Source organism: Diospyros lotus, chromosome 12 (assembly GCF_014633365.1).
Source record: "Diospyros lotus cultivar Yz01 chromosome 12, ASM1463336v1, whole genome shotgun sequence".
NCBI classification, from domain to species: domain Eukaryota; kingdom Viridiplantae; phylum Streptophyta; class Magnoliopsida; order Ericales; family Ebenaceae; genus Diospyros; species Diospyros lotus.
In genome coordinates, this window is record NC_068349.1 from 34,668,585 (window position 1) to 34,693,876 (window position 25,292).

The 25,292-nt window shown below is 36.7% G+C and overlaps 1 protein-coding gene across 10 annotated transcripts; it reads right to left on the reverse strand.

Moving 5' to 3' along the window:
- Window positions 1-1,271: 1,271 nt before the first annotated feature.
- On the reverse strand, window positions 1,272-25,051 carry LOC127813974 (uncharacterized). 10 transcript variants are annotated; one of them, XM_052355157.1, is made up of 8 exons: window positions 24,788-25,051; window positions 21,711-21,764; window positions 14,149-14,278; window positions 4,843-4,924; window positions 2,572-2,680; window positions 2,402-2,463; window positions 1,777-1,880; window positions 1,367-1,636 (listed from the first exon to the last, which is right to left on the reverse strand). In XM_052355157.1, the coding sequence occupies exons 2-8, from the start codon at window positions 21,754-21,756 to the stop codon at window positions 1,528-1,530; spliced, it is 642 nt and encodes a 213-aa protein (XP_052211117.1). In that variant the 5' UTR covers window positions 21,757-21,764; window positions 24,788-25,051; the 3' UTR covers window positions 1,367-1,527. The 10 variants fall into 10 exon arrangements, with proteins under 10 accessions (XP_052211115.1, XP_052211117.1, XP_052211120.1 ...); XM_052355160.1 differs by having other exon boundaries at window positions 4,843-4,983; window positions 24,788-25,050; XM_052355156.1 differs by lacking the exon at window positions 24,788-25,051 and adding an exon at window positions 21,930-23,442.
- Window positions 25,052-25,292: the final 241 nt, after the last annotated feature.

Sequence of the window (25,292 nt, forward strand, 5' to 3'; positions counted from 1 at the left end):
AATTTTCTTCTCCACTAATGATAATTAATAAGGTTAATTTCATATCTAGATTTTCTATTTGTATACTATCACGGTAGTTCAAATAGGCTATTTGGATTATTGGAAGTTACATATGGAATATAAGTCTGAATTTTCAAAAGTCTAACCCTATTTAGATGCCGTATGTTGTCATTGGTGTGCCCTTATTGGTGGAGATTGTGATTACTGACAACAACATTCATATCAAAGAGCTGATTAGAAACTTCCTTTTGTAAATTGACTTTTTTCTCAACACATTTGCTGCTGATTTTACTATTTTTCAGAGCAAGTTTTCCTTCTAGATGGAACTAGACACGTGAACATGAATATTTGGTTTTCTATAAAGGGCCAGAATTAGTTATAAAGAAAGAGTTGGAGCGCTAAATTCCCTTTGTGCCAAACTGATTAGCATGAAATCCTTGTGAACTATTTGGACTTAAGGAATCAGAGACAAGCTAGTTGAAGATATCTGGATCATGTTCAGATACCAACATCAATCTCTATACGATTGGTCCTCTGGTCTCATAAATTCTGCATTTTGTGTTCTAAAAGGGACTTGAATATATTAGATGAACTCAATTAGTTTATGTTTCTTAGACATCTTGTAGGGTATGAAACCTGAAATATCTGGTTCCTCGCTTTCTTGAGTATTACCTGTGACCGGGCAATTCTGAAGATAATTTAACAGATAATGACTTGAATAGCGACTCTTGATCAATCCGAATCATCCTGGTAATATCACAATTTACTTGTGGCAAACAAACTGGATTTTTTTTGGCAAAATATTACTTAACCCTATGCTTTGAGAGGAAACTGAAAGCTGGCCTTATTCCAGAAAGAATCCTGTCTGCACCTATGTTACATGAAAATACTTTATAAGAGTCGTTTTTTTATTTTCAAAACATTTTTGAAATGTTTTCTATTCTCGTTTTGGACCTTATTTATGACTATTTTTTTAGAAGAATATTTGTTTCAACGTTTTCATTTTCTATCGGAAACGTTTCCTATTTCTGTTTCTGTGCAATATAAGTTCCATTTGCATCTTGATCCTTCCTATACGACAGGCTGTGTAATGAATTATATCCTTTTGGCATGCTTGTGTGTGCGTGAGCGTGAGCGTACCTCTATTGCAAATGAATCCAACCCGCCCGTGTCATACTTGACGGTTTGGTACAAGAACATGCTCTTGCCCAAACCATGTTCTTAATTTCAAGAAGACTTTCATTTGGACATCAATTTATGCACAATGTTAATTATTCACAGAAACCAAAGAACTTCTCTTAATTAACTCAGCTGCATGTCTACTGAAAAAAAAAAAAAAAAAGAACTATTCCTACTACACTTCATGTAACAACCCTGAAGAGAGCTTCAAACAATAAAAACTATGAGGCTTTTAAGGTGTAATCAAATCAGTAAATTCCAATAATGTGGGATGGAAATTGAACCATGATTACAAGAGTTACACAAGGGTGAAAACAATAAAATTGTAGATCCATGTATAATTTTCTTCTAAGCAGATCCCAGGTTTGTTAAGCCAGCACGGACCCTCAACATTTCTGTTCTCTTACTTCTCTCCATTACCTCTACAAGCCACTCCACACTTTCTTTAATTCCCGACCTGCAATGAAAATTTCAAATCACGGCTTTCAATTTTTAGCTTTTACTTTTGATCCCAAATTCTCTTCCTCGTACAGTGTTGATTGAGCAAATCATCAATTTATTTGCTGGGGTTTGAAACTCAGAAGATATATTTCTCACCCATCATATGATGAAACAGCTTCAAATGTGTAAGCCCTTTCATCCAATTTCTTTAGGTCTAGATATCGAGCAAGTTCTTCAGCTGATACAGCATTGGCAAGGTCCTAGCATCAGAATGACATATCAGTAAGTCAACTGCTAAAAACCAGAGAGAAATGAGGCGGATAGGGATAGCGGTCTGACAAATGAAATAGAAAAGAAAAATGCTATTGGTACACCCATTTTGTACATCTTGGGCTACATAAGGGGGTATTATGACAAAAAACCCTCTCATGAGGCGCATAGAGGCGCGTGAGCCGCAGAGTATTTTAATCATAATACCCCCTTATGTAGCCCAAGATGTACAAAATGGGTATACATCTAGCATGATTCAATAGAAAATTGTTAGTATGAAATTTCTAATGTTCTCTCAGAAGAAACCCTATAACATTTCTCCTGCGGTTCAAAATACTGGAATTTGGATACAATTTTTAAAGTATTTTCTTCAGATCTAGGTCTTCTCTGCTGGTTGAAAAAGACAACTTGTCAGAAATTACACGAGGATTCCGCTCCTAACAATCTTGATTTACATCTGTGTGTTATAACTGCTATAGAAGAGGTGCTAAAGAAGTAACAGGTTGATCACCTGCTTGTTTGCTAATATCAGAAGTGGAGCTCCTTGCATATCCTCATGCCGAAGAACTTTTTCTGAGAACAAAAATGAAATTAGTAGGGCAGCAGTAATTCACAATTTACATCCAAGGCATGAAAACAGTACTTCCGCAAGATTAACTGTTGCAGATTCTTTTCACATACCAAGTGCAGATTTTGAATCTTCAAAACGTGATGGGCAAGCAGCATCAACTACATACATAACAGCGTGTGCCTCTTCATAATATTTCTCCCAGATTGATCGAAGACCAGGCTGACAGAATAAAATATTCCATCAGTTACCCAAAAAACATATAAATTAGAAGACTCATTCAAAAGATATAAAAAACATGAGGGATGACCCACTTGTATTTGACATCAGTGTCCTGACCCAGACGCTTAGAAAGCTCAAGTACAACTAAAATATCATCTTCTTGTTTTAACATTTGTGGGTAAATAGGTCTTAAAAACAATAAATAAGCTAGAAACAATGGACCACGTGGATAGAGTTAGAGAGTGACATTTATTGTTCTTGAGAGGGGGGGGGGAGATTTTAAAAATACTATTAAATTGTCAACTACCATCTCATCTAAAAACTTAATTATTAAGTAGAAGGTTAAATTTTATATTTTATATTATTATTTTACTCTTAACACGATCCTATCACATGTGGCTAGACTTCACTGCATAACTAGTCCAAGTAAGTGAGACAATTTAAATATTGGGTTGGTGATTAGGTTTGAATTCTAAACCTTTGCCTACTTTGATACCATGTTAAATTATTAATCATCACTTTATTTAAAAGATTAAACTGTTAGATATAAGATTAACATTATCATGTTCATACATCTTAACATAGGCTCAACCAAAATACAATACATAAGGTAAAAACAAAACAGAAACTACCTCTTTATTTTAGGGGAGCACAATGATTTACAAATCTATTTAACTTGCAGTATTTCTGAATTTTTTTTTGAAGATCCCCCCCCCCCCCCCCCCCCCAACACACACACACTCATCTGCCCCTATAAGGATCCGCCACTACGTGTGCCAAATGTCCAAGATAGGTTTTACCTAGAAAATATGAACTTCAGATTTAATGCATGCAGCAAATTTTGAGACAACTAAAATGAATTGGTCGCTTCCTGATGTTAAATGAACTTAGAACTGGAATTAACATATGGTTGTAAAATCATTTCACAATCAGAGTAGCAATTAATATATATACCAGAACAATCTGCAGAAGGTAACCCTCACCAGGAAAGTTAGTTCATTTTTACCAATAAATTAGTTTATAATGGTCATTCCTGTTATTCTCTTTTCATTTTTTTCTTTTTGGCCAAAAGGCCAGTTTAGTACCTAAAATATATGCCAAAGCTCATTTTGTACCTATGTTGTTTTTTTGGACCAATTTAATAACTGAACAACAAAAATGGGTTCAACTTGATGGTTTTTGCTGACTTGGCTAACGGGAACCAACTCTTCATTAGCTACACCAAACATCCATTAACAGGCTTCCATTTGAATCCAATGGCGCTGGTGAAACAGTTAGCCAGCATCCAGCCAGCCAAAACCGTTTCCTGATGTTGGTTCGCCATCATCATCTCCTTCCACTCTCTCATTGCACTCTCTCACCCATCGCCAGCAATGGGTTCTGGTGATTTCAAAACCCAAGTGATAAGAGAGAGAGAGAGAGAGAGAGAGAGAGAGAGAGAGAGAGAGCTGCTGTAGGAAGAAGAAGAAGATGATGAAAAAGAAGAACCTGTAGTTGTGAGCACTGAGCACCATCACAAAGAAGAACCAGTAGCCGTGGGCCATTGAGCACCACAACCTACTGCTACTGCAGCCTTCTTCTTCACTGTCACCACTGAAAGACTGCTGCTTCGACCTTATCCAATCTCCTCCCTCAATCTCTGTTGGTCAAGACCCCCTGTCCCAAATTCTTCTTCCCCTTTTGATCTCCCTGTTTTGCTTTCTCTCTTTGCTCCAATCTGTTGTCAGCTAAGTTGGATTACTGGATGTCCCCTAATGAACATTTAGTGTGGCTAACAGAGATCTGAATCCCATTAGCCACATTAGCAAAAACCATCAAGTTGATTTTTGTTGTTCAAGTACTAAATTGCCAGGCCGTCCCCCCCCCAAAAAAAAACCAAAAAAAGCATAGGTATCAAACTGAGCTTTGGTGTATACTTAGATACTAAACTGGCCTTTTTCCCTTTCATTTTCCATTTTTTCCCCATTGGTATGGCATTTCAATATATTTAAACATTATAAAACCACAATTTTTCATGACATGTTACTAAAGGAGAGCGTAAAACAGCTAATAAAATGGCCGCTAGAACTGTTTTAAAGACAGAAAACAACATTCCCATGGTATGCACACTGTCAAGAACAAAATAGTATTTAAATTATGAACTGTAGATGGATGTTACATACCTGACCTCCCAGGTCCCAGAATACTAGTTTTGTATTTGAGACTTCAAGACGCCCAATGTTTAGGCCCACTGTTGGCACAATCCTATCAGGAGGCAGGCCTTCCAAATTTGAGTATTGTGATTTCAACTTCTCCAGTAAAGACTAGAAAGACATATAACAAGTGTAAATAAATCTTGCAGAAGATGTCTTCAATCACATGATAGTTGGTTGCATACAGATGTGCTGTGCCAATATGCACATGCACGTTTATTCATGTTTATCTAAGCTGAGAGAACACAGCAACAGGAAATAAGGGGAAAATAAAATGTTATCTAAGCTGAGAAAAACATATCAATAATTTTCAGCAAAGAAATAAAAGTATATTATTATCATTTGCTTTCAGTTGTCCTTCATTACTGATCCAAGACTCATGCTGTTTGATTTTTATTCAGCATAGAATAAATATCACATAAAGAGGAACTCAGAAATGGAACAGCATTATGGCAATGCCAGATCTTTACATATTAAATAACATATTGATAATAAATCAGAAACTGTTTATATAAGAAGAGTTTAGTATTTTCTGCCTCTCTCAAGACAGAATCACACAAACTAAGTTCACAAGACATGTCACTATATCAAATTATATCTTTTTTTTTTTCTTAATTTTATTTTTCACTTTTTGTTTCTGTCCACGTGCTGCCAAGTGGATTAGGGGTAATCCATCCTCCATCAAAGAGACAGGAATTCTAGTCCAGTTAAGTTAATTGTAAATAAGAAGTGTGGTTTGTGTAATACAATATTTTTTATAGCATACAAACAGTATGAGAAGTGAATTTATTATTATTTTTTTTTTGTTATTAGAATACAATAATATGTGTATATTGTTGGTTTCAGAAATCATAGGAAGTGGCTTTAAAAATTTCAGGATGTATCACAAGTTTAAAAGCAAGGCAAAAGGGATGACGTGTATACAGCAAGAGAAAACAAAACAAAACCAAAGCTACAAAACCTCATCCAGGAAATGAGCAAAAGAAGAGAAAAGAACATGATCTAAGCTATGGGACTACAAAAATAAAGAGAGGAGGAAAAAAACCCTTAGAGAGATGAATGGAATGGTTTACCCCTCAAAGACTCTATTAGTCCTCTCACTCCACAAATACCACATACCTGCAAAAGGAAAAAGAGACCCAACTTCCTTTTACAAATCAATGCTGGATACCCTTTTTCCCAAAAATTGAATACAGATCTTGGCACCACCCACTGAATTCCCAAGACCTAAAACAAACAAACAACATCTCTAACAACTGAGTAATGGAGTGTGCCACCATAGACAGTGCTCCTGATCTCCAAATTGCCTTCTGGGGAAAAGCTTTCACTAGACATGAAGAACATCATAAGAAGAACTTATAGAGAAGGATGACAAATCCAATTGTCCTCTAGAGGGCCAATCAAAGAACACTCGAAAAGATCCCTGAAAAGCGGTACCAGATAATCTTATTCCCACCCCAAAAGTTCCTCCTAGAAGGAGGGGATCAGACACCATCAGAGATGGAAAGATGAAAACAGATCCTCAAGTCAACATTTCTATTGCCAGCATACCACATATATAACCAAAATCAAGTACTAAAACTGTTTACTTAATTCTAATGAACTTAGAAAAATTAACCCACACTCACAATATCTCTCCACACCCCCATCCCATGAGCTAAGGAAATTGTCACCGTCAACCGAACACCCCAATCATAGCTAGACTTCCTAGCATAACCTTCTCCAAAGCTATTTGTTATGTCATTTGTACTAGATTAGGGCTTTATTTGTAAACGGCTATTTTTTACTACAACATTTGTATGTTTTTTTTTCTGCTTTAGGGTTAGAATGAGTATTCTTCTAGAAGGCATGTTTCTAGAAGGGCGGTTGACTGAGTTAGTTGTTTGTTATTTCCGATCATGCAGTTAGGCAGTTGTAACTCACATCCCTATGGTCTATAAATAGGGATCGTGGGGGTAGGCAGAAAGGAGCTTCATTTCTTATAAGGTTTCCGTTTCTATCTTGTGGGTTGGGATTGATTGAGTGTCTGAGAGTAAGGCTGGGGATAAGGTTTTGTAATCTTAGGGAATCCAATTAGCTTTCAGGGTATATGGGCTGAGTGAGGATTCAGGTTTATCTCTATAATCATCCTAAAGATTGTGTTCAAGATAGTGGATTGAGAGAGGCAATAGTAGTCTGGACGTAGGTCTCATAATTTGGGACTGAACTAGGATAAATCATCTGTGTTCTTTACTGTTTTTCCTTATTCTCGTTCATTCTCTTTTCTCATTTGTGTTCTTGAAGGTTTGAGTGATTTTTGTGGGTTATTGGGTTGAGAGAGTCTAAAGGGAACGCTGTGATATTACTCTAACAACGTGGTATCAAAGCCGAGAAGGCCTCTAAGGTAATCAAGAATTTCAAGAAACTCAAGATGACGGAATCAACTCCATAAACGATATGACACCAACTGCCTCAAGACACGAAATCAACAAATTCGATGGGACAAACGATTTCGGCTTGTGGAGGATTAAGATGGAAGCTCTTCTTTGTAGTCAAGAATTAGAGGGAGCTTTGGAACAAGAGGATAAGACAGTTGACACAACAACTGGGAAAGCAGTATAGGCAATGATTGAAGAGTAGAAAGAGACTCAGAAGGAAGTCAATAAGAAAGCCTACAGCATGCTAATTCTAAGCCTAGGAGACAAAGTGCTTAGAGAAGTCTTGAAGTTGAAGTCAACGGCAGAAATATGGAAAAAGCTTAAAGACCTATACCTCAAGAAGACCCTTTTCAGTCGTCTATTCCTAAAGGCCGGGTTCTTTAATTTTAAAATGCAAGAACGCCAGAAATTGCATGAACACATAGACGAATTTAATAAATTGTGCCTAGAGTTACAAAATATAAGAGTGAAATACGAAGATGAGGACAGAGCTTTAGTACTTCTATATTCACTGCCTAAGTCCTATGAGAATTTCCTAGATATACTACAATATGGCAGAGACAAGCTTTCATTAGAAGATGTCATAGGTGCATTAAATTCCAAAGAACTGAGGTCTAAATGAATGACAAATCTACTCCTGGGGATGCTTTAACAGTTAGGTCAAGAAGCTCTAAAAGAGACCAGAGGAATAGGGGTTGTTGGACAAGAATTCAGCAAAAGAAGAATAAGAAGTCTACATCAAAAAGGAGTGGAGAAGCTTTACAAGACTCGGTAGTTATTAAAGATTATTCTAGGATATTTTTAGTAGTAAATAATTGTTGTAAATAATTTGTAAATGTTATCTTTTGTACATATTTTTATCTCCTATTTTTTAGGAGATAATGTTTCCTAGATTTTAGGAGTAAATGACTCAAATCCTTTCCTACTTTATAGGAAAAAGATTAGGCTAGAACTTGTATATATTCTCTAAACCTCTCAGAATTAATTAAGCAACCATTCTTGAATTTTCCAAAGACTTGTTTCAGGGGTAAATCCAGGTCAAAATCTAGGACAGGAAAGGGTACTATTAAATGCTATTACTGTCAACAAGAAGGTCACATTAAGCGACAATGTCCAAAGAGAAAGAAGGACTTAGTCGAGAAGAATAATTCAGGAGAAGGGGTAAATTTCTGTGATTCAGGTTATGATAGTTTTGAGGCTTTAATTGTTAGTAAAAGTGCAAAAAGCCAAGAGTGGGTCCTAGACTCTGGCTGCTCTTTTCACATGACCCCAAAGAAACATTGGTTACAAAATTTTAAGGAAATCAATGGAGGAAAGGTCTTGCTTGGCAATGACCATGAATGCAAAGTTCAAGGGGTAGGAGATGTTAGATTAAAGCTTCACGATAGCTTCCTTAGAACTCTCACATCAGTAAGATACGTCCATGAATTAAAGAGAAATCTGATTTCTCTCGGTGAATAAGACAGGAATGGACTTAAGTTTAAGGGTGAGGGTGGAGTTGTCCAGATATCAAAAGGATCTCTAATATGTATGAGAGCTATTTTAAAGAATGGCATCTATCTCCTACAAGCTACCACATTATGTGGTGAAGCTGCAGCAGTTAGTCTTAACCCTAAGTCCAAGGCAAGTCTGTGGCATTTAAGAATGTCACACATCAGTGAGCAAGGGCTCAAGGAACTTGCAAATCAGGGTGTTTTGGATTTAGGTAAGTCCTTAGAATTAAGCAAGTGTGAATCTTGCATTTTTGGGAAGGCAACTAAGGTTAAATTCAATAAAACAACAATTCACTCATCAAAAGCACCCTTAGATTATATACATTCAGACTTATGGGGTCCAACTCAGTCATTAACTCATGGGGGCTCTCTTTATTTCCTATCAATTATAGATGATTTTTTAAGAATGTTGTGGGTATATGTCCTAAAATCTAAAGATAATACTTTTGAAACCTTTAGAAAATGGAAAATATGGTAGAAAATCAAAAGGGCAAATCAATTAAGGCTATAAGAATAGATAACGAGTTGGAGTTTTATAATAGGAAGTTTAATCAAATGTGTAAGGATGGTGGGTTCATTAGGAACCTTACAGCTCCCGAAAACCCCAAGCAAAATGGGGTGGTTGAGAGGATGAATAAAACCCTCTTGGAAAGGGTAAAATGCATGCTCTTTCATGCGAAATTACCCAAGCCTTTTTGGGGGGAGGTTGTTGCAGTTGTAGTTGTAGCCTATGTTCTTAATAGGACACCCTCCAAAGCTATAAATCTCCAAACCCCTTATGAAAGATGGACAAGACATAAACCAATCCTAGACCATTTTAGAGTGTTCGGATGCCTAGCCTATGCTCATGTGAAGCAAGGCAAATTAGAGCCTAGGGCCAATAAATGCCCGTTTATTGGTTACCCATATGGTGTTAAATGCTACACATTATGGAACTTAAAACCAGAAGGACCGAGAACCATAGTCACTAGAGATGTGACATTTGATGAGGAGTCTACCATAAAAGTAGGAAATAATGAATCACAGCCTGATTAGGAAGAAAATAGAGAGGTTGTTCAAGTGAAGATCACTGGAATTAGCCCTAATTTACCTCAAGATGCTCTTGAAACTGAGCATGATTCACCTGAAGCTGAGCAAGTAGATGACCATGACCAGGACCATGAATCCTCCCAATTTGAAGGGGAAGATGATGACAATGATGTAGATTCTAGCCTAGGGGATCATCCTAATCCTGATAGGTATAGTGTGGCAAGAGATTGGCAACCTGGAGCCCGTAGGCCACATCAAAGGTATGGTTACTCAGACCTAGTGGCATATGCCTTTACTAGTGCAACAAAAGTTATAGGAGAGGAACCCCTTACCTATGAAGAGGCAATGGCCTCAAAGGATGCTGACAAGTGGCTGGCAGCCATAAGGTCAGAGATTGCATCCCTCAAGAAGAACAATACCTAGGAGTTGGTCGAAAGACCAAAAGGGCAGTGAGTGGTAGGCTGCAAATGGTTGTACAAAATTATAGAGAGAGCAGGAGAAAATACTAAGACTAGGTTTAAGGCGAGACTAGTTGCTAGAGGCTTTACTCAAGTATCGAGTATTGATTTCAATGAGGTGTTCTTCTCGGTTGTGAGACACACCTCTATAAGGATTCTATTAGTTATCACTGCTCAATTAGATCTAAATCTTGAGCAGATGGATGTTATAACCGCATTTCTTCAGGGGGACCTAGAGGAGAGGATTCAAATGGAACAACCAAAGGGTTTTGAAGCTAAGGGAGAGGTGGAGAAGGTATGCCTTCTTAGAAAGTCCCTTTATGGGCTTAAACAATCCCCAAGGCAATGGTGCCAAAAGTTTGATTCGGTCATGATAAGCCAAGGGTACTTTAGAAACTCCTATGATTGTTGTATCTATTTTAAACATCTCTCTCGTAACATTTCTATATACTTGTTGCTCTATGTGGATGACATGCTTATAGCAAGTTAGTCCACACAAGAAATCCAGCTTCTCAAGAAAAGGCTGAGGGTTGAATTCGAAATGAAGGAGCTAGGGGGAGCTAGGAAAATTCTAGGGATGAAAATCACAAGAGATAAGCATCATAGGAAGATATATCTCTCACAAAAATCCTACTTAGCCAAGTTATTATCTAGATTTGAAATGTCTGATGCAAAGGCAGTTAGTCTGCCATTTGCAGCTCATTTTAAACTATCCTTAGATCAATCCCCTAAAAATGAGGAAGAGAAGAAGGAGATGGAGCACATCCCTTATTCGAGTGTAGTGGGCAGCATCATGTATGGCATGGTTTGCACTCGACCCAACTTGGCACATGGAATGAGTGTCATAAGCAAGTTTATGGCCAATCGAGGAAAGCCCCATTGGATGGCAGTCAAGTGAATGTTTAGATATATTATTAAAGGATCCATAAATAATGCATTGTCCTATGGTGGAGCAAGAGTAGGAGAACAAGCTAGTATCCTAGGATTCTCGGATGCTGACTATGCTGCCGACATAGATAAAAGAAGATCCACAATCAGTTATGTCATTAGGCTGTGGAACTCAACAATTAGTTGGAAGTCTAGTTTCCAACATGTGGTAGAATTGTAAACTACCGAGGCTGAATACATAGCAATTTCAAAGGCAATTAAGGAAGCTATGTGGCTTAAGGGTCTAGTGAGTAAGCTCCTAGGGGTAGAAGTCAAGGCCACTTGATGTGTGATAGTCAAAGTGCAATTCACTTGTCTAAAAACCAAGCACACCATAAAAGGACTAAGCATGTAGATGTAAGACACCACTTTTTAAGGCAAATTATTGAAGATAAATCTGTAATTCTAACCAAGGTTGCAGAGGAAGACAATGTAGCAGACATGTTCACAAAATCTGTGCCTACAACAAAGTTGAAACACTGCATGAAGATTCTGTAGATTGATCCAGGAGGAATTTGAAGATGCAGGGCAGTGGATGATGGTGCAGGGCCGAGAAGAAGCCTAATCAAGTTCAAATGGGTGGAGAATTTGTTGTCATTTGTACTAGATTAGGGTTTTATTTGTAAACAGCTATTTTATACTACATTTGTATGTCTTTTCTGCTTTAGGGTTAGAATGAGTATTATTCTAGAAGGCATGTTTCTAGAAGGAAGGTTGACCGATTTAGTTGTTTGTTATTTCCGTAGTTGTAACTCACGTCCCTATGGTCTATAAATAGGGATCATGGGGGTACGCAGAAAGCAACTTCATTTCTTATAAGGTTTCTGTTTCTATCTTGTGGGTTGGGATTGATTGAATGTTTGAGAGTAAGGCTGGGGATAAGCTTTTGTAATATCAAGGAATTCGATTAGCTTTTAGGTATATGGGTTGAGTGAGGATTCGGGTTTATCTCTGTAATCATCCTAAAGATTGTGTACAAGATAGTGGATTGAGAGAGACTGCAGTAGTCTGGACGTAGGTCCCATAATTTGGGACTGAACCAGGATAAATCATCTGTGTTCTTTACTGTTTTTCCTTATTCTCGTTCATTCTCTTTTCTCATTTGTGTTCTTGGAGGTTTGAGTGATTTCTGTGGGTTATTGGGTTGAGAGAGTCTAGAGGGAATGCTGTGATATTACTCTTAACACTATTTTCCTAAAAGGACTTTATTTGTTAGCCCCAAGTTTTTAATACCTGGCTTGCCTTCTTCTAAAGGAAGAGAACTGTCCTCCAGTTCACAAGCTGAGATTTGAATTCATAACTAAGACCACCTAACAAATAATTTCTCTAAATATTTTCAAGTCATAAAGCAATGGAGTTGGGAAACAGATGAGAGACAGCATATATGAAGGTATGCCAAATAATGTGCTCTTGACAAGAGTGAGTCTATTACTTTTAGAGAGATATTGTTAGAATAAAACAGCTCTAATTCTTGATGAATTATTGAACACCAAAGAAGACCAAATCTGGAATTTTCCTACACTTAAGTATGTTAATGAGTGTCTTACAACACAAAACTCTTCACTCTCAGATATGCCTCTATAGGTGATTCTTTCTCGCTCTTGAGATCAATAATACCTTTGTCATCCCCTTATAGGCAGCCATGTAGACTTCTTTAAAGAACTAATATTTTTCCTAGTTTTGGGGTAAAAATACTGCATACTAATGCAAACCAAGTGATAGAAATGGTGTGGGATTTCTAGTGGTTGTTTAATTGTGGAAAACAGATCTTGCTTTCTAGGATATTTTTCCACAGCAAACAAAAAGCTGAAAAATGTGTTCAAAGAAGAAAATTCTAAATTAAAAAAAAAAAAAGAAACTCTAATTTCCAACTTTTCAAATTTATACAACCGTTAGAAAACATCTTTAGGATGCCTTTGCTGTTCTCTTCACTAAAATTGAAGGAATTTCACCCCTGTTTTTCAAATAGAAAACAAGAGCTTCTAGCCCAACTAAAATCAATACTAATTATACTTATATTAATATCCATATGTATACTAAAAACTGAATTAAAAATTTATTAATAATAAGAAATATTATAGTATAAAATAAAAAATATTAAAAATAAAATTGATTAATAATAAATAATTTAATATATTAGAATATCAATGATAAGTTTAGTATTTATTCTTCAATTATTTTATCTTTGGCCAATGTTGGATCATGCGCCCTTATCGCTGCTCAACTGGATCAAACCTTTGGCTCACAAAATAAATCCCAAGTCTTTTCCTTTTTCCAGCTTGATAAGTATATTATTCCACTCTAATGGGCCTCACCAGTACCACAAGGTCTTTTTTATTGATACACTAAATGTCATGTAGTGACAGTGTCAAGTCAGAAATAAGCTGTTCCCTACTAGAAGAACAGCTGTCACCAAAAGAATCATTAGTACCATTTAAGACATGAAGGAAATTAAGCACAGGAAGAATCGCAATGTGAGTTTTCCACTGACTAGCCTAGGATAATTGGAAGGTTAATATGTTCTCAAACATTTAGTAGGTCAGGGTACAATATTCTGCAAAAATTGGCAAGTTACAGGTGACTAGAGTTCATCTGGAAAGCTTTTCTGCCCAATCCTTTCCTGTCAAAATTTCTCAAGTATCTGTGCGAGTTCTGAATCTTTTGCATATGGGAGTACTAGATGAGGATTAAAAAAATGTATGGGATATCTCTTCCGTTGGTTAAAGTCTAAGCCGCCTCAAAGGATTACTAAAAAAAAAATTATTTCTCCATTCCAAAGGCATGAGTAACAAAATACATTCCTAATACTAGAAAAAGGTGGTAGATCAACATAGACACAGATTAAATATGATAAATATATTTGGATCAGTATACTCAAAGTCAATGAGGATAAGATTTGTTAAACTAACAAGAGAAGGCAAAACCAGTCTAAAGAAGAGTAGTAAAGATTACTGTTTTCCCAGCCTTGTCGATTCCAAGAATAAGAACATGATACTCTGTCTTACTAGATAGATACTTCCACAGTCCATAAAACAATGAAAACATCTCTGCTTTATCCTCTCTATGATCTCTTCTTTGTAACCTTCAAGAAAGAAGAAAAAATAGACTTCACGTTGTCTGAATGGTGTTCCTCATGATATGCATATCATTTCAATGTTCTGAAACAAACAACGGAAGGAATAAAAAATTATCACAAAAAGAACACATGGATGCTAACATCTAAAATAAGGCCAATTGAAATTTAAAGATTTCCAACTTTCTTCTAAGCAGGGTCAATGATCATGGCTTGAGCAGCACAAATCTTTGCAAGGTTCAGTCTGGTCACAACACACCCGCTAAGATCATCAATTCACCACAGAGAACCAATCCTAAATGCAATGTCATCAAACACCTTATAGAAAAGCATAACACACAAATCATGTGCACGGATCTAAATTTCCACTTTCCGTTGAGAAGGAAGTCATAAACAAAAACCAGTTGACATGTTTAGAACTAAAGTTAATAGTTCTGCAGGTGATTGTTGGCGAACTAAAGCTCCTAATGAATGATGGTGGGTATATAAAAATATTTCTCTTCTTTCAAGGGGGAGCCCAATTTGCAATAGCTAAAAAGTATGAATTTCTTCACGCATGCAGCAGAATTCAGTCTATTGCCAACTGAATCTTCATAAAGTAACAGATAGAAGCAATAATGTGGCAGTATCATTACTACAATTCAGAGAGATCCTAACAACATCACAGCTAAACCAGTAGCATTCTATTCAAAAAAACACCTAACAAAATTCTATAGATCCATACATGGCATAGACGACATCAGACTATAAACGCACAATACCAACAAACTAATAAACTGATCAGCGACACCGTAAAACAAAATTAAGCGAATAAATATATCCAAGAAATAATCACAGTGAACTGCGATTAAAGAGAAGAAAAAAACAAAAAACAAAGACAAGTCGTGGAAACCAAGATATCCGAGATCTCAGTCAAAATTACATTAAACGAAATGGTAAACCAGATCCTAAAATCAGCAAATCACCTAAATTTTAATAGACTGGCTTGCTTAGAACATTGCGCAATTCCAAGTTGTTGTTGAAGAACCTAGATCACGACCAATGAGTCCATGAAGATTGAGATGATAATTCTATGCAACACAAAACAAAAGTAAAGGCAAAAACAATAACGAATGGAAACATAAGGAGTAGAGAAGATTCGTATGCAGAGATTCGTACGCAGAGAAGCTGCCTTGCTCACCCTTGGTGGCTAGTGATGACCCTAAAGCATCTGACAACTATGATGTGCCTACCAAACCTCTTAAGACTACTGAATTTCAACCGCCATAAGTTGTGACTTTTGCCTTAATTTGGCAGGCTTATCATAGGAGGCCAACTATTCCCTTGTCCCAACTCTGGATGCATGATCAACCAAGCTAGCCTCCAAGTCGATCTCCTATATATGTTGGTCCTGGAGGCATTCAAGATTTTCCTCTCTATAAAACTTAGGTTCTCCATCTCATGAGCTTCATATTCTAGTCTCTCTCTACTTGTTTAAGATCAAATTTAGGCAAGCAAACCAACAGCATAATAATGTAGAAGTAAAAATGTAAAGTCAGACTACCTAAAACTACACTGCATGTGCAAGGCCTGCAGTTGATGATCCCTTGAAATGCAACTGATTTCCCATATTCTCTTTTACTTCATTCTCATCAACCTTTTATTGACTAAATCAGAGAGTAAAGCAAGTTTTATAAGATTTAAATGCCCAAATCTGTTAATCACTTAAACCTACACAAAGTTTGAAGAAAGGAATGCCCAAGTTCCCTATACCCCTCATTGATGACCTTTTGGATGAATTGAATGGGACACATATTTTCTCTAAGCTAGACCTGAGATCCGGCTACCACCAAATCCGGATGGCCCCTAATGAAATACCCAAAACTGCATTTACTACACATCAAGGGTTGTATGAATTTGTGGCGACGCCCTTTGAGCTTACCAATGCCCCAGCCACTTTCTAGGCCCTAATGAACAAAGTTTTCCAACCTTACTTGAGAAAGTTTATCCTAGTTTTCTTTGATGACATCCTCATATACAGCTTGAACTATGAACAACACCTAAACCACCTTCGTACCACCTTTGAGGTCTTGGCTTCTAATAAGTTGTATGTTAAGCTATCAAAATGTACTTTTGTTGAAAAAGAAGTCGAGTATCAAGGCCATATTATATCGAGAGAAGGGGTGAAGACTGATCCCAAATAAGATTACAACCATGGTGGAGTAGCCTAAGCTGCAAACGGTTAAAGAACTAAGGGGTTTCTTAGGGTTAACAGGGTACTATCAAAAGTTCATACAGAATTATGGCCCCATCAGTAAACCTCTAATTGAACTCCTCAAGAAGGACAGTTTCCAATGAAATCTAAGGGTGGAGTTAGCCTTCTTGACACTCAAGAAGATCATGACAGAGGAGCCAATGCTAGCTCTTCCAGACTTTTCTAAGACATTTGTGGTAGAAACAAATGCATGTGACAATGGGATAGGTGCGGTGTTAATGCAAGAAAAAAGACCCCTATCCTATATCAGTCAAGCGTTGGCTCAGAGATACTTAGGCCAAAGTGTTTATGACAAGTAGAGGTGTGCATTCGGTTATAACCGAACCAAACCGTTGTTATGGATATAACCGAATCGAACCAACTTAATACACCAACAGAACTGAAAAAATAGCTCAAAAACCGAACCGAATTAACCAATTTGGACTTTAAACTAACCGAACCAAAAATTAAACCGAAAAACAATCCAAAAACAAAACTGAATACATCTTGATTGGGGGAAGGAATGTCTAGATTTGGCCTGTGCAATGCAGCCTCTTATAGTTTGTTGCAGTTCTATTTCACATTATAACAAAACCACTAGGAGGATGGATTGGGTGACTAGAGGGTTTGGACTTTGAAGGATGCATTAGATGACTAAAATTTGGATGAAAGAAGCATCATTTTTATGCCATACTTCCTAATCAATGTTAAAATATCACAAACATTGAGATGTACCGACTTGATATAGATAACATGTGATTGTTTAAAGTTTCAAAAGAAGAAAAAACATTCACCTGATCAATACAAATATGCACTACAAAACACCAACAACAAACACTAAAAATTGCATCAACGAACCAAATCACATGACGATTAAGTTGTTTGTTTACTCTTTTGATTAAGCAAATCAGAACCACATGACGATTAAAAGAGAAACCAACGAATTCGCAAAAGAGAAACAACGAACCAAATCACAACGAATTAAACAAATCAAACGAATGAAACAAAAAATTCGCAAAAGTCAAAGCATCAACGAATCAAATCACAAAAGAGAAACAATGAATTCGCAAAGTTGTTGAAATTGTATTACCTTCTCAAATCGATGATGGCGATACCCATAAGATCGTTCACTCCTAAGTTGTCGAAACCAACCAGATTGTTGATGTTGACAATGAGAAGGGTGAAATGGCTTAAGGTTTGTTGTCGTGTTCAATAGGGTGGGGGGGTGGGCTGGGTCTCGGACTATCAGGTGCAAGGGGCTGGGTGTTGGGTGGGGGAGAAGCCAACGGTGAAGGTGTTTGGGTCTGACGGCGAGGGCGAGGTGAGGATTAGCCGGTGACCTAAGGTAAGGGTCAATGCTTCGACAACCAAGGGGGCTAGGTCTCGGGCTATCGGGTGCAGGGGCCAAGAGGGCTGGGTGTTGGACTTGGGTGGGGAAAAAGCCAACAATGAAGGGCTTGAAGGCGTTTGGGTCTGACGACGATTCATATACTTCATTCATATTCTACATTAGGATTCTGACAAGCTACCCCCACACTTCATTCATATACTTCCTCATGAATAGCACTTGCTTCTCCAAAAGGCCCCACAGAGGTTCACATATAGTGGATTTGAACACTGCATCCACTCAATGCAAATAATCTACCACAAGCTCACCCTCTCGTTGCCTTCCTCCCCACACCGAAAGTAGCTCCTCTTCCCAACGATACCAAAGCAAATCCAGCTCTCCAAGAATTGGGTCTAGCATCCACCATCTCGATTCTCCAAAATCCATACTAAGGTGTTCCAAAATCTGCATGCAAGGTTGAATGTCAGTTTCCCTACCAAAGGAGACCATTCCTCACCAAAACACCATAATTGAAACACATACGCCTCATTGCTAATACCCTTCTAGTAATTCCTATGGGGTGACAGGAATACTTACATATATATATATGCGTATATAGGGGGTGTTCTAACCTTGACCTCGAGTCAGTGGCTTCCTGCCGCAAGCACCCATTTTCCTCATTTCTAGCCATTTTTGGACGTCATTCTATTACACTTCTAAGTTTTTGACTATTAAACATAGTCCTAACTCTACCCATCACTCCTAGGTGTACAAAAACTCCACTTACTCCTAACTTATGCTCTGATACCAAAATTGTAAGGCCCGCTTCCGAATATTCTCGCTAGCATAGGATATTCAAAAGGAGATCATCACAGAGATGATATAGAACAACCCATAATAAAACAAACAGCTCATTTCATTACTAACAGCGGAAATTAAATTAAGGTTCGGTTACACTTCCAATATCTTATGAGTTTGGGCTCGAAGGCCATACAAAATAAATAAGAGGCTTTAAGGTTCACTAACAAAATAAAATCATTTCATCTCAAATCTCACCAAAATACTAATCAGGATTTTCAAGTTAGGACGCGTCTCCGTACACCACTATCCCTAGGCCTTAGTCCCACTAGACTCACCCCTAATAATAGCTTTTCCTTTAGCTAGAATGGCAAGGAAGATCAAGTGAGCCACAAGGCTCGACAAATTCGAGAAACAATGAACAATGTACAGGATCCAAGAACATGATGACACCAAGAAGAGTAATCGAGGACTCCACAGTTATATACAAGATTCATAATTCATGAATTTATCAATTCAAATTTTAAATATATCATGTCACCATATACCACTATGCAAATGTGCATAAAATTTCAATGTCAGTATCAAATCTCGCAGGCTCTCAAGCTATCAATCAACACACGCAAAAGTGCATCATTTCAATATCAGTATCAAATCTTGCAAGCTCTCAAGCCATCAATCAACATATGCAAAAGTGCATCATGTAAATAGAATCTCACCAATAAATATGGAGCCAATCTATCGGGCTATGGCCACCTCGTCCTACGCCAGGTGCTCTAGGGTACCCATTCCCTCCACGCAAAATAATAGGTGCGCAAAATATATATATGTAACATGTACATGTATGCATCATATATGCATTTGCCAACCACATGTATTTAAATTCTTGTTTCTCAATATTCATACTTTCAACACCATTTACCCATCCAGGTATTTTACCATCATCAGATAACTCAACATATCTTACTTCATAACATTTACCACATTCAAGATGTAAATTACAACATAGAGATAATTTCGGGAGATGCGATTTAAAGTTAAATCTTAGTTCACTATTTGAGGAGTATTCTAAATTTAATATGTTATTTTTCCCATCTTATAATTTCCTTGAATTCATTTAACTAGTGTCAATATACAATTACTTGCATTCATGCTCATAGTTCAATCATAAGAAAGAATGGCAAACCAAAAAGAATTTCATATCAACGATTCCTTAAATTTTTGATTTGTTTTGGGGTGATTTCAAATGACTGATTCGAGTTCGATATTTAATCAATTTTCCCAAACCAAATTTTGAAATTTAAGTTCAAGAACTCTAGTTTCAGGAACATCAAACAGATTCACAATCGGAATTACCCCCCAAAAGTTATTCCACAAAGACTACAACAATGCAGAAATCAAAATAGTAAGATTCCAAATTTTGGGCCAAGGTTGAAGGGGCCGTTACAAACTCAATATGAAGCCAATAATACGGGTAATATATCAAAACGAAACCTAGGATGTCTAGTTTACATCCCAACAAACGAATCTCAATTCAGAGATGGGAATAGAAAGTTATAGGCCAAAGAACACCATGTGGTCAAATTACACGAAACAGTCGGCTACAAATTTCATGGCAGGAATTAATCGGGTCGTTACGGGTTCAAAACGTAACCAAATCATTCAAATAATATATCAAATCGAATCCTATGAAGTCTAGTTTCCAACGCATCAAACGGATCTTAAATCGGATATTATCACAAGGAGAGGAGATATACTTAAAAGAATGAAGCATGGTCAGAACTACTACAACAAATCACAAGTTGAGAGGCACATTTGGATGACTTCTAGCACATTCGAATGATAGGGAAATTCATTCGAATGAGGGCACTGTAGCATTCAAATGATAGGAAAAAATCAGAGTAATTTGATCAATTTACATGCAATTCATTCGGATGTGTGAGGAACTCATTCGAATGAGTTTGATATATATTCGGATGAGACTATTCTGAACAGTTTGCCATCGTTTGGTAATTCAGGAATAACTCTCGTGTCCGAGCTCCGATTGAGGTGATTCAAGATTCTATGGAAAGCCAAGAAAAATATCTACAACTTTTGTGTTTTGAGTTTTAAGAGATTCTGGTTTCATCAAGGTCGAAATCGAGTTTGAGGTTGTTGCTGTTGCGATACATTTGAATGTGACTATACAGTTTCAACAGCGTTTGGTATTTTGGGAATAACTCTCTCGTTCGAGCTCTGATTTAGGTGATTCAAGATGCTATGGAAAGCCAAGACAAGGATCTACAACTTTCGTGTTTTGATTTTTGAGAGATTCTAGATTCATCAAGGTCAAAATCGAGCTCAACGCTATTGTTATTGTGATCTATCCGGATATGGTTATCATTAAGTGTAGCATTCGAATGGGTTTGGAATATATATTCGGATGTGTCAAAAAGATAATGAGAAATAATGAGAGTTACATTTGGATGGTCCATGGCCTAGTCAGATGGGTCAAACAAGTATTGAGAGAGGCATTCGGATGCTATATACATATTTTGCAATGGGTATTCGAATGGTGCATGAAGTATTCGCATGACTTTATTTATAAAGCTATGAGGGTCATGGGGATGGATACTGCGATATTCGGATGTGTGGCTTAATAAGGTAAGGCATTCGAATGGGTATATGAGCCATTCGAATGAATTGGAGTGATTTGAGTGAATTTACAACATTTTCAAAGGGCATTCGAATGGAACAGTGGGCTCATTCAGATATGATATACACGTATATATATATAACACTACTCCTTCGAACGCAGAACGAGCAAATGTTCTCATAATTTCCTAACTATATAAAATGTCATTCACGAAGGAAACTTGGGATGATTCAAACCCCAAAGAGACATCAATGAAACCGCGAGAAAACAAGTAGAGAAATCCAAAGACACAACAATAGAGGGGAAACACATACAGCAACAAACATATATATATAAGCATATATAATCCTTCACAGTGACTAAAATGAGAAAGCTACTCGCATGAGAACAAGAAATAAAGAAGAGAACTTGCAACTGAAAATAAGAGGGGAGTGCAAGAAAAACTTGCCTGTTGATGAAGGATGAAGAAGAATCACCCGTTTCCTCACTTCCATTGAAGCTCCTACGCAACACAGAGAAGAAGAAGCAAGGAAGGGAGAAGAAGAACAAGAAGATGAAGAAGAAGAAGTTGAAGTTAAAGTCGTAGACGAAAACGAAGAAAGAAAGAAAGCAGGCAAAAACCTTGGTTGTCGGAAATGATACACTAAGGAGGAAATCCTCGACATACCAGAGGGGATAAAAAGAAGGTGCAGGTCTGCCCCCTGCATTCCATGGCAAATTACTCGATTGCCCCTCACCTAACAACGGTCAAAGGAAGGCCAAGGATAGCATTGACATTTGGCATTTCCTCTTTTTCTTTTCCCATATTCTTTATTCAACCCAATTGTGGAATTACACACTTGCCCTTACCTTTTTATCATGCATAAACATTCATTAACCCATTTTAGACATTTTACACTTTATTTTAAATTCATATTAAATTTCAATCATTATTTGCAAATGGACTCTAGCCCAACCCATTAATTTATCTCAAATAAACCAGGCCCAACGATTCTTCTTTCAACTTCCACTTATTTGTATCAACTTTACACTTGGACCTAACTCAATTTCAAGGCCCAATCCCCTTCATTCACAATTAAAATTCTAAACACATCTCAATGGCCCAATTCATTTGAACTTTTTCCCACATTTTAAATCCCATTTAAATGGGTTCCCAAATTCTTATTTCCACTTACACCTTATTCCAAAAAAAAATTTAATCTTCAATTAACTAAAGCAAAAAAAAAAAAATTTTGAGCCCAAAATAAAATTCCCAAAAACGCCTAAACCCCCTAACGGGTCGTTACAGAATCAGATATTTCGAAACATGATATAAAGGTTTCGAAACATACTTCAAAAACATATTTCAAAACATATGCAATTCAGATTTTAAATGCTCTACTGACAAAATTGTCAGAGGTTTCGAAACATACCATATAGGTTTCAAAACATGTGCTTAAATCTCAAATAGGTTTCGAAATATGGCATACAAACTTAGCAAACATTGAAACCTTTTCAAAAATATTTCAAAACAAGTATAGAAACATGATAGAATGATGTTTCGAAACATAGAGACTTAGTTTCGAAACATGATACATGAATTGTGGATTTTTCAAACATTTGAACATTCGCGCCAAACACTATTCATGCATATTTCGAAATATGAAAATCTTATTTCGAAATATGAGATTCACATAAAAGATTTTTCATTCTAAGATAGGTTTTTTGTCAAACATATTTTTCTCATATATCAAAAAATATAATACAACACTTGCAACTCCACGATTGCCCATTCGGGGCAACTATTTTCGGCGCAATTGCATTTCATGCAAATCTGCATCTTTCTCTCTGATTGTTGAATCGATGATGATCAATCTGTTGTTTTTCTCTGCAAATACGAAGAGCAATCGAAGGAGAGGGTTTCCTTCGGTGAAGATGTATCAATTTGACGAGAAAAAGACACAACGACGCCTTCTGGCTTGTCAAAAATTGCGAGTCACGTGACGGGTTTAGTTTTTTTCTTTTTTTTTTCCCACAATTTAAAAAATATTTTTATGAAAAATAAAGAATAAATATTTTATATTCTCAATTCTCAACAAAAGAAAAAAAAAACATTTTGCGTTTGTGTAAAATATATATAATTTATGAAATTGATTATTTTCGGTTCTTGTACTTATTTTTTATAGTTCAAGTTACAAAATATTTTAAATATTTTTAAAAATATATATAGAAATAACAAATTATTAAAAGTATTTAAAATATTTTATAATTTAAATTTCAAAAAATAAGTATAATTTAGAGTGAAAATAGTCAATCTCAAATATTATATATATATATAATTTATTACTTTCAATTGAAAATTTCTAATGTCTAATGCTGTCAAATTTCTATTGTCATCAAAAGCTCTTCTTTGAAAGAAACATTTCTATAATTTATTAATTTAAATTAACACTTAAAGTTAGAAATATTATATTTCTCAAATAAACATTAAGCATATAAACACTTTGGTAATCTCCTTTTATTAATTTTAAAGTTAGAACTTAGAAGCACTTTTTTAATCACCAAATAATACATATAACAATACTAAAAGCGTTTCTTAATAATCTAACAAATTATTAAATTTTTTTTTTCTTATAAAGTGACTTCTTTTATATGTAAACGATTTTCACTTATAATAAAAATTTTACAGCGTCGCCTAATGAAAAATTAATTCAGAGTAATTAAGTCATTGATAGAAGATTTTAGCATGGAAGGGCAACGCTAGGTCCAGGGCGTTGTGGCGTGTGACATGGCATGGCACAGCACGAAGGGGCAGAGTGAGGGCGAAAAATATTAAAGAAAAAAATAAAAAATAATATAATAATATAAATATACTAAAAGTTAACATAATTTTATTTAATACCTTACAATAGTTCTTTGCGATGTTTTATATTTTAATAACGTTGTATAATAACTTCATTATCAATATTCAAAAATATCTCTTTCTCAACATAAACAATCAAGCTATCATTCATCTACTGATCTCCCATTCGATTGTGCAATATTGAATCGTCTAGTTTTTGTCTGTCCAAATGATCTATATGAAAAATTATGATCTAGAGGCTGACATGGACCTTTTTACATATATGCTCTCCGGACTTGATCTCGAATATTAACATTGTAATACAAAATTGGATTCATTTGTCTAGGATCAGTGTGAAGTTGTGTAACATCAAAATTAACACTATTTGATTTCTCCCTATCAACATCTTTTACAATTGATGGAGAATTTCGTTTTAAAAAATCTCTCCATGACTCTTTCAAATTCAATATAACAAATGATAATTAGAAAATTCATAATTCACAAATTATGTGCCCTTGTAATTGATCGAACAATCAAAGTATCAAATTATGTGTCCATGTGCAATTGTTCCAACAATCAAAATATCAAATTATGTGCGCATGTGTAATTGATAAACTTATTTTCAAGAAACCTAACATCAATTAACCTAACAGGTAACAAAATTCAAGTTCACTTAATTTTAAAAATGGAAAAAAAAAAATTACCTTTTCGGGACAAAAATTAGTGCAGCAGAAGCTTACTGCTCACTGATTACGTGAAGCAGGGCCGAGACGGAGAGGCAGGTCAGGCAGGCGGCAGCGAGAGACGGAGGGCCGGAGCCTGGAGGGGCGAGCCTGAGAGGGCGAGCCGCCGAGGCCGGCGAGCGACAGAGCCAGACAGAGAGAGGGCGAAGCGACGGAGCCACCGAGCCAGACAGAGGCAAGAGCAAAGGGCAGGGGCCAGGGGGGTGGGCGGCGACTGGCAGCGGGCTCTTGAGCGAGAGAGGGAATGAGGGGAGGAGGGTTTGCAGATTTTATGGCCAGGCCTGAGTGCGGGCCAAAATTAATGGCGGGGCAAGGCCCGCACTGGACCTATGCTGGTTCCTTCCCACTGGCCTATGGCGGGCCAAGCCCGCACTGGGCTATAATAGGAAGCAAACTGAGGGCATTCACCAAGTTTACAGCACTGCCGGATGTCCATTTGGGGAGAACTGCCACTTCCTTCACTATG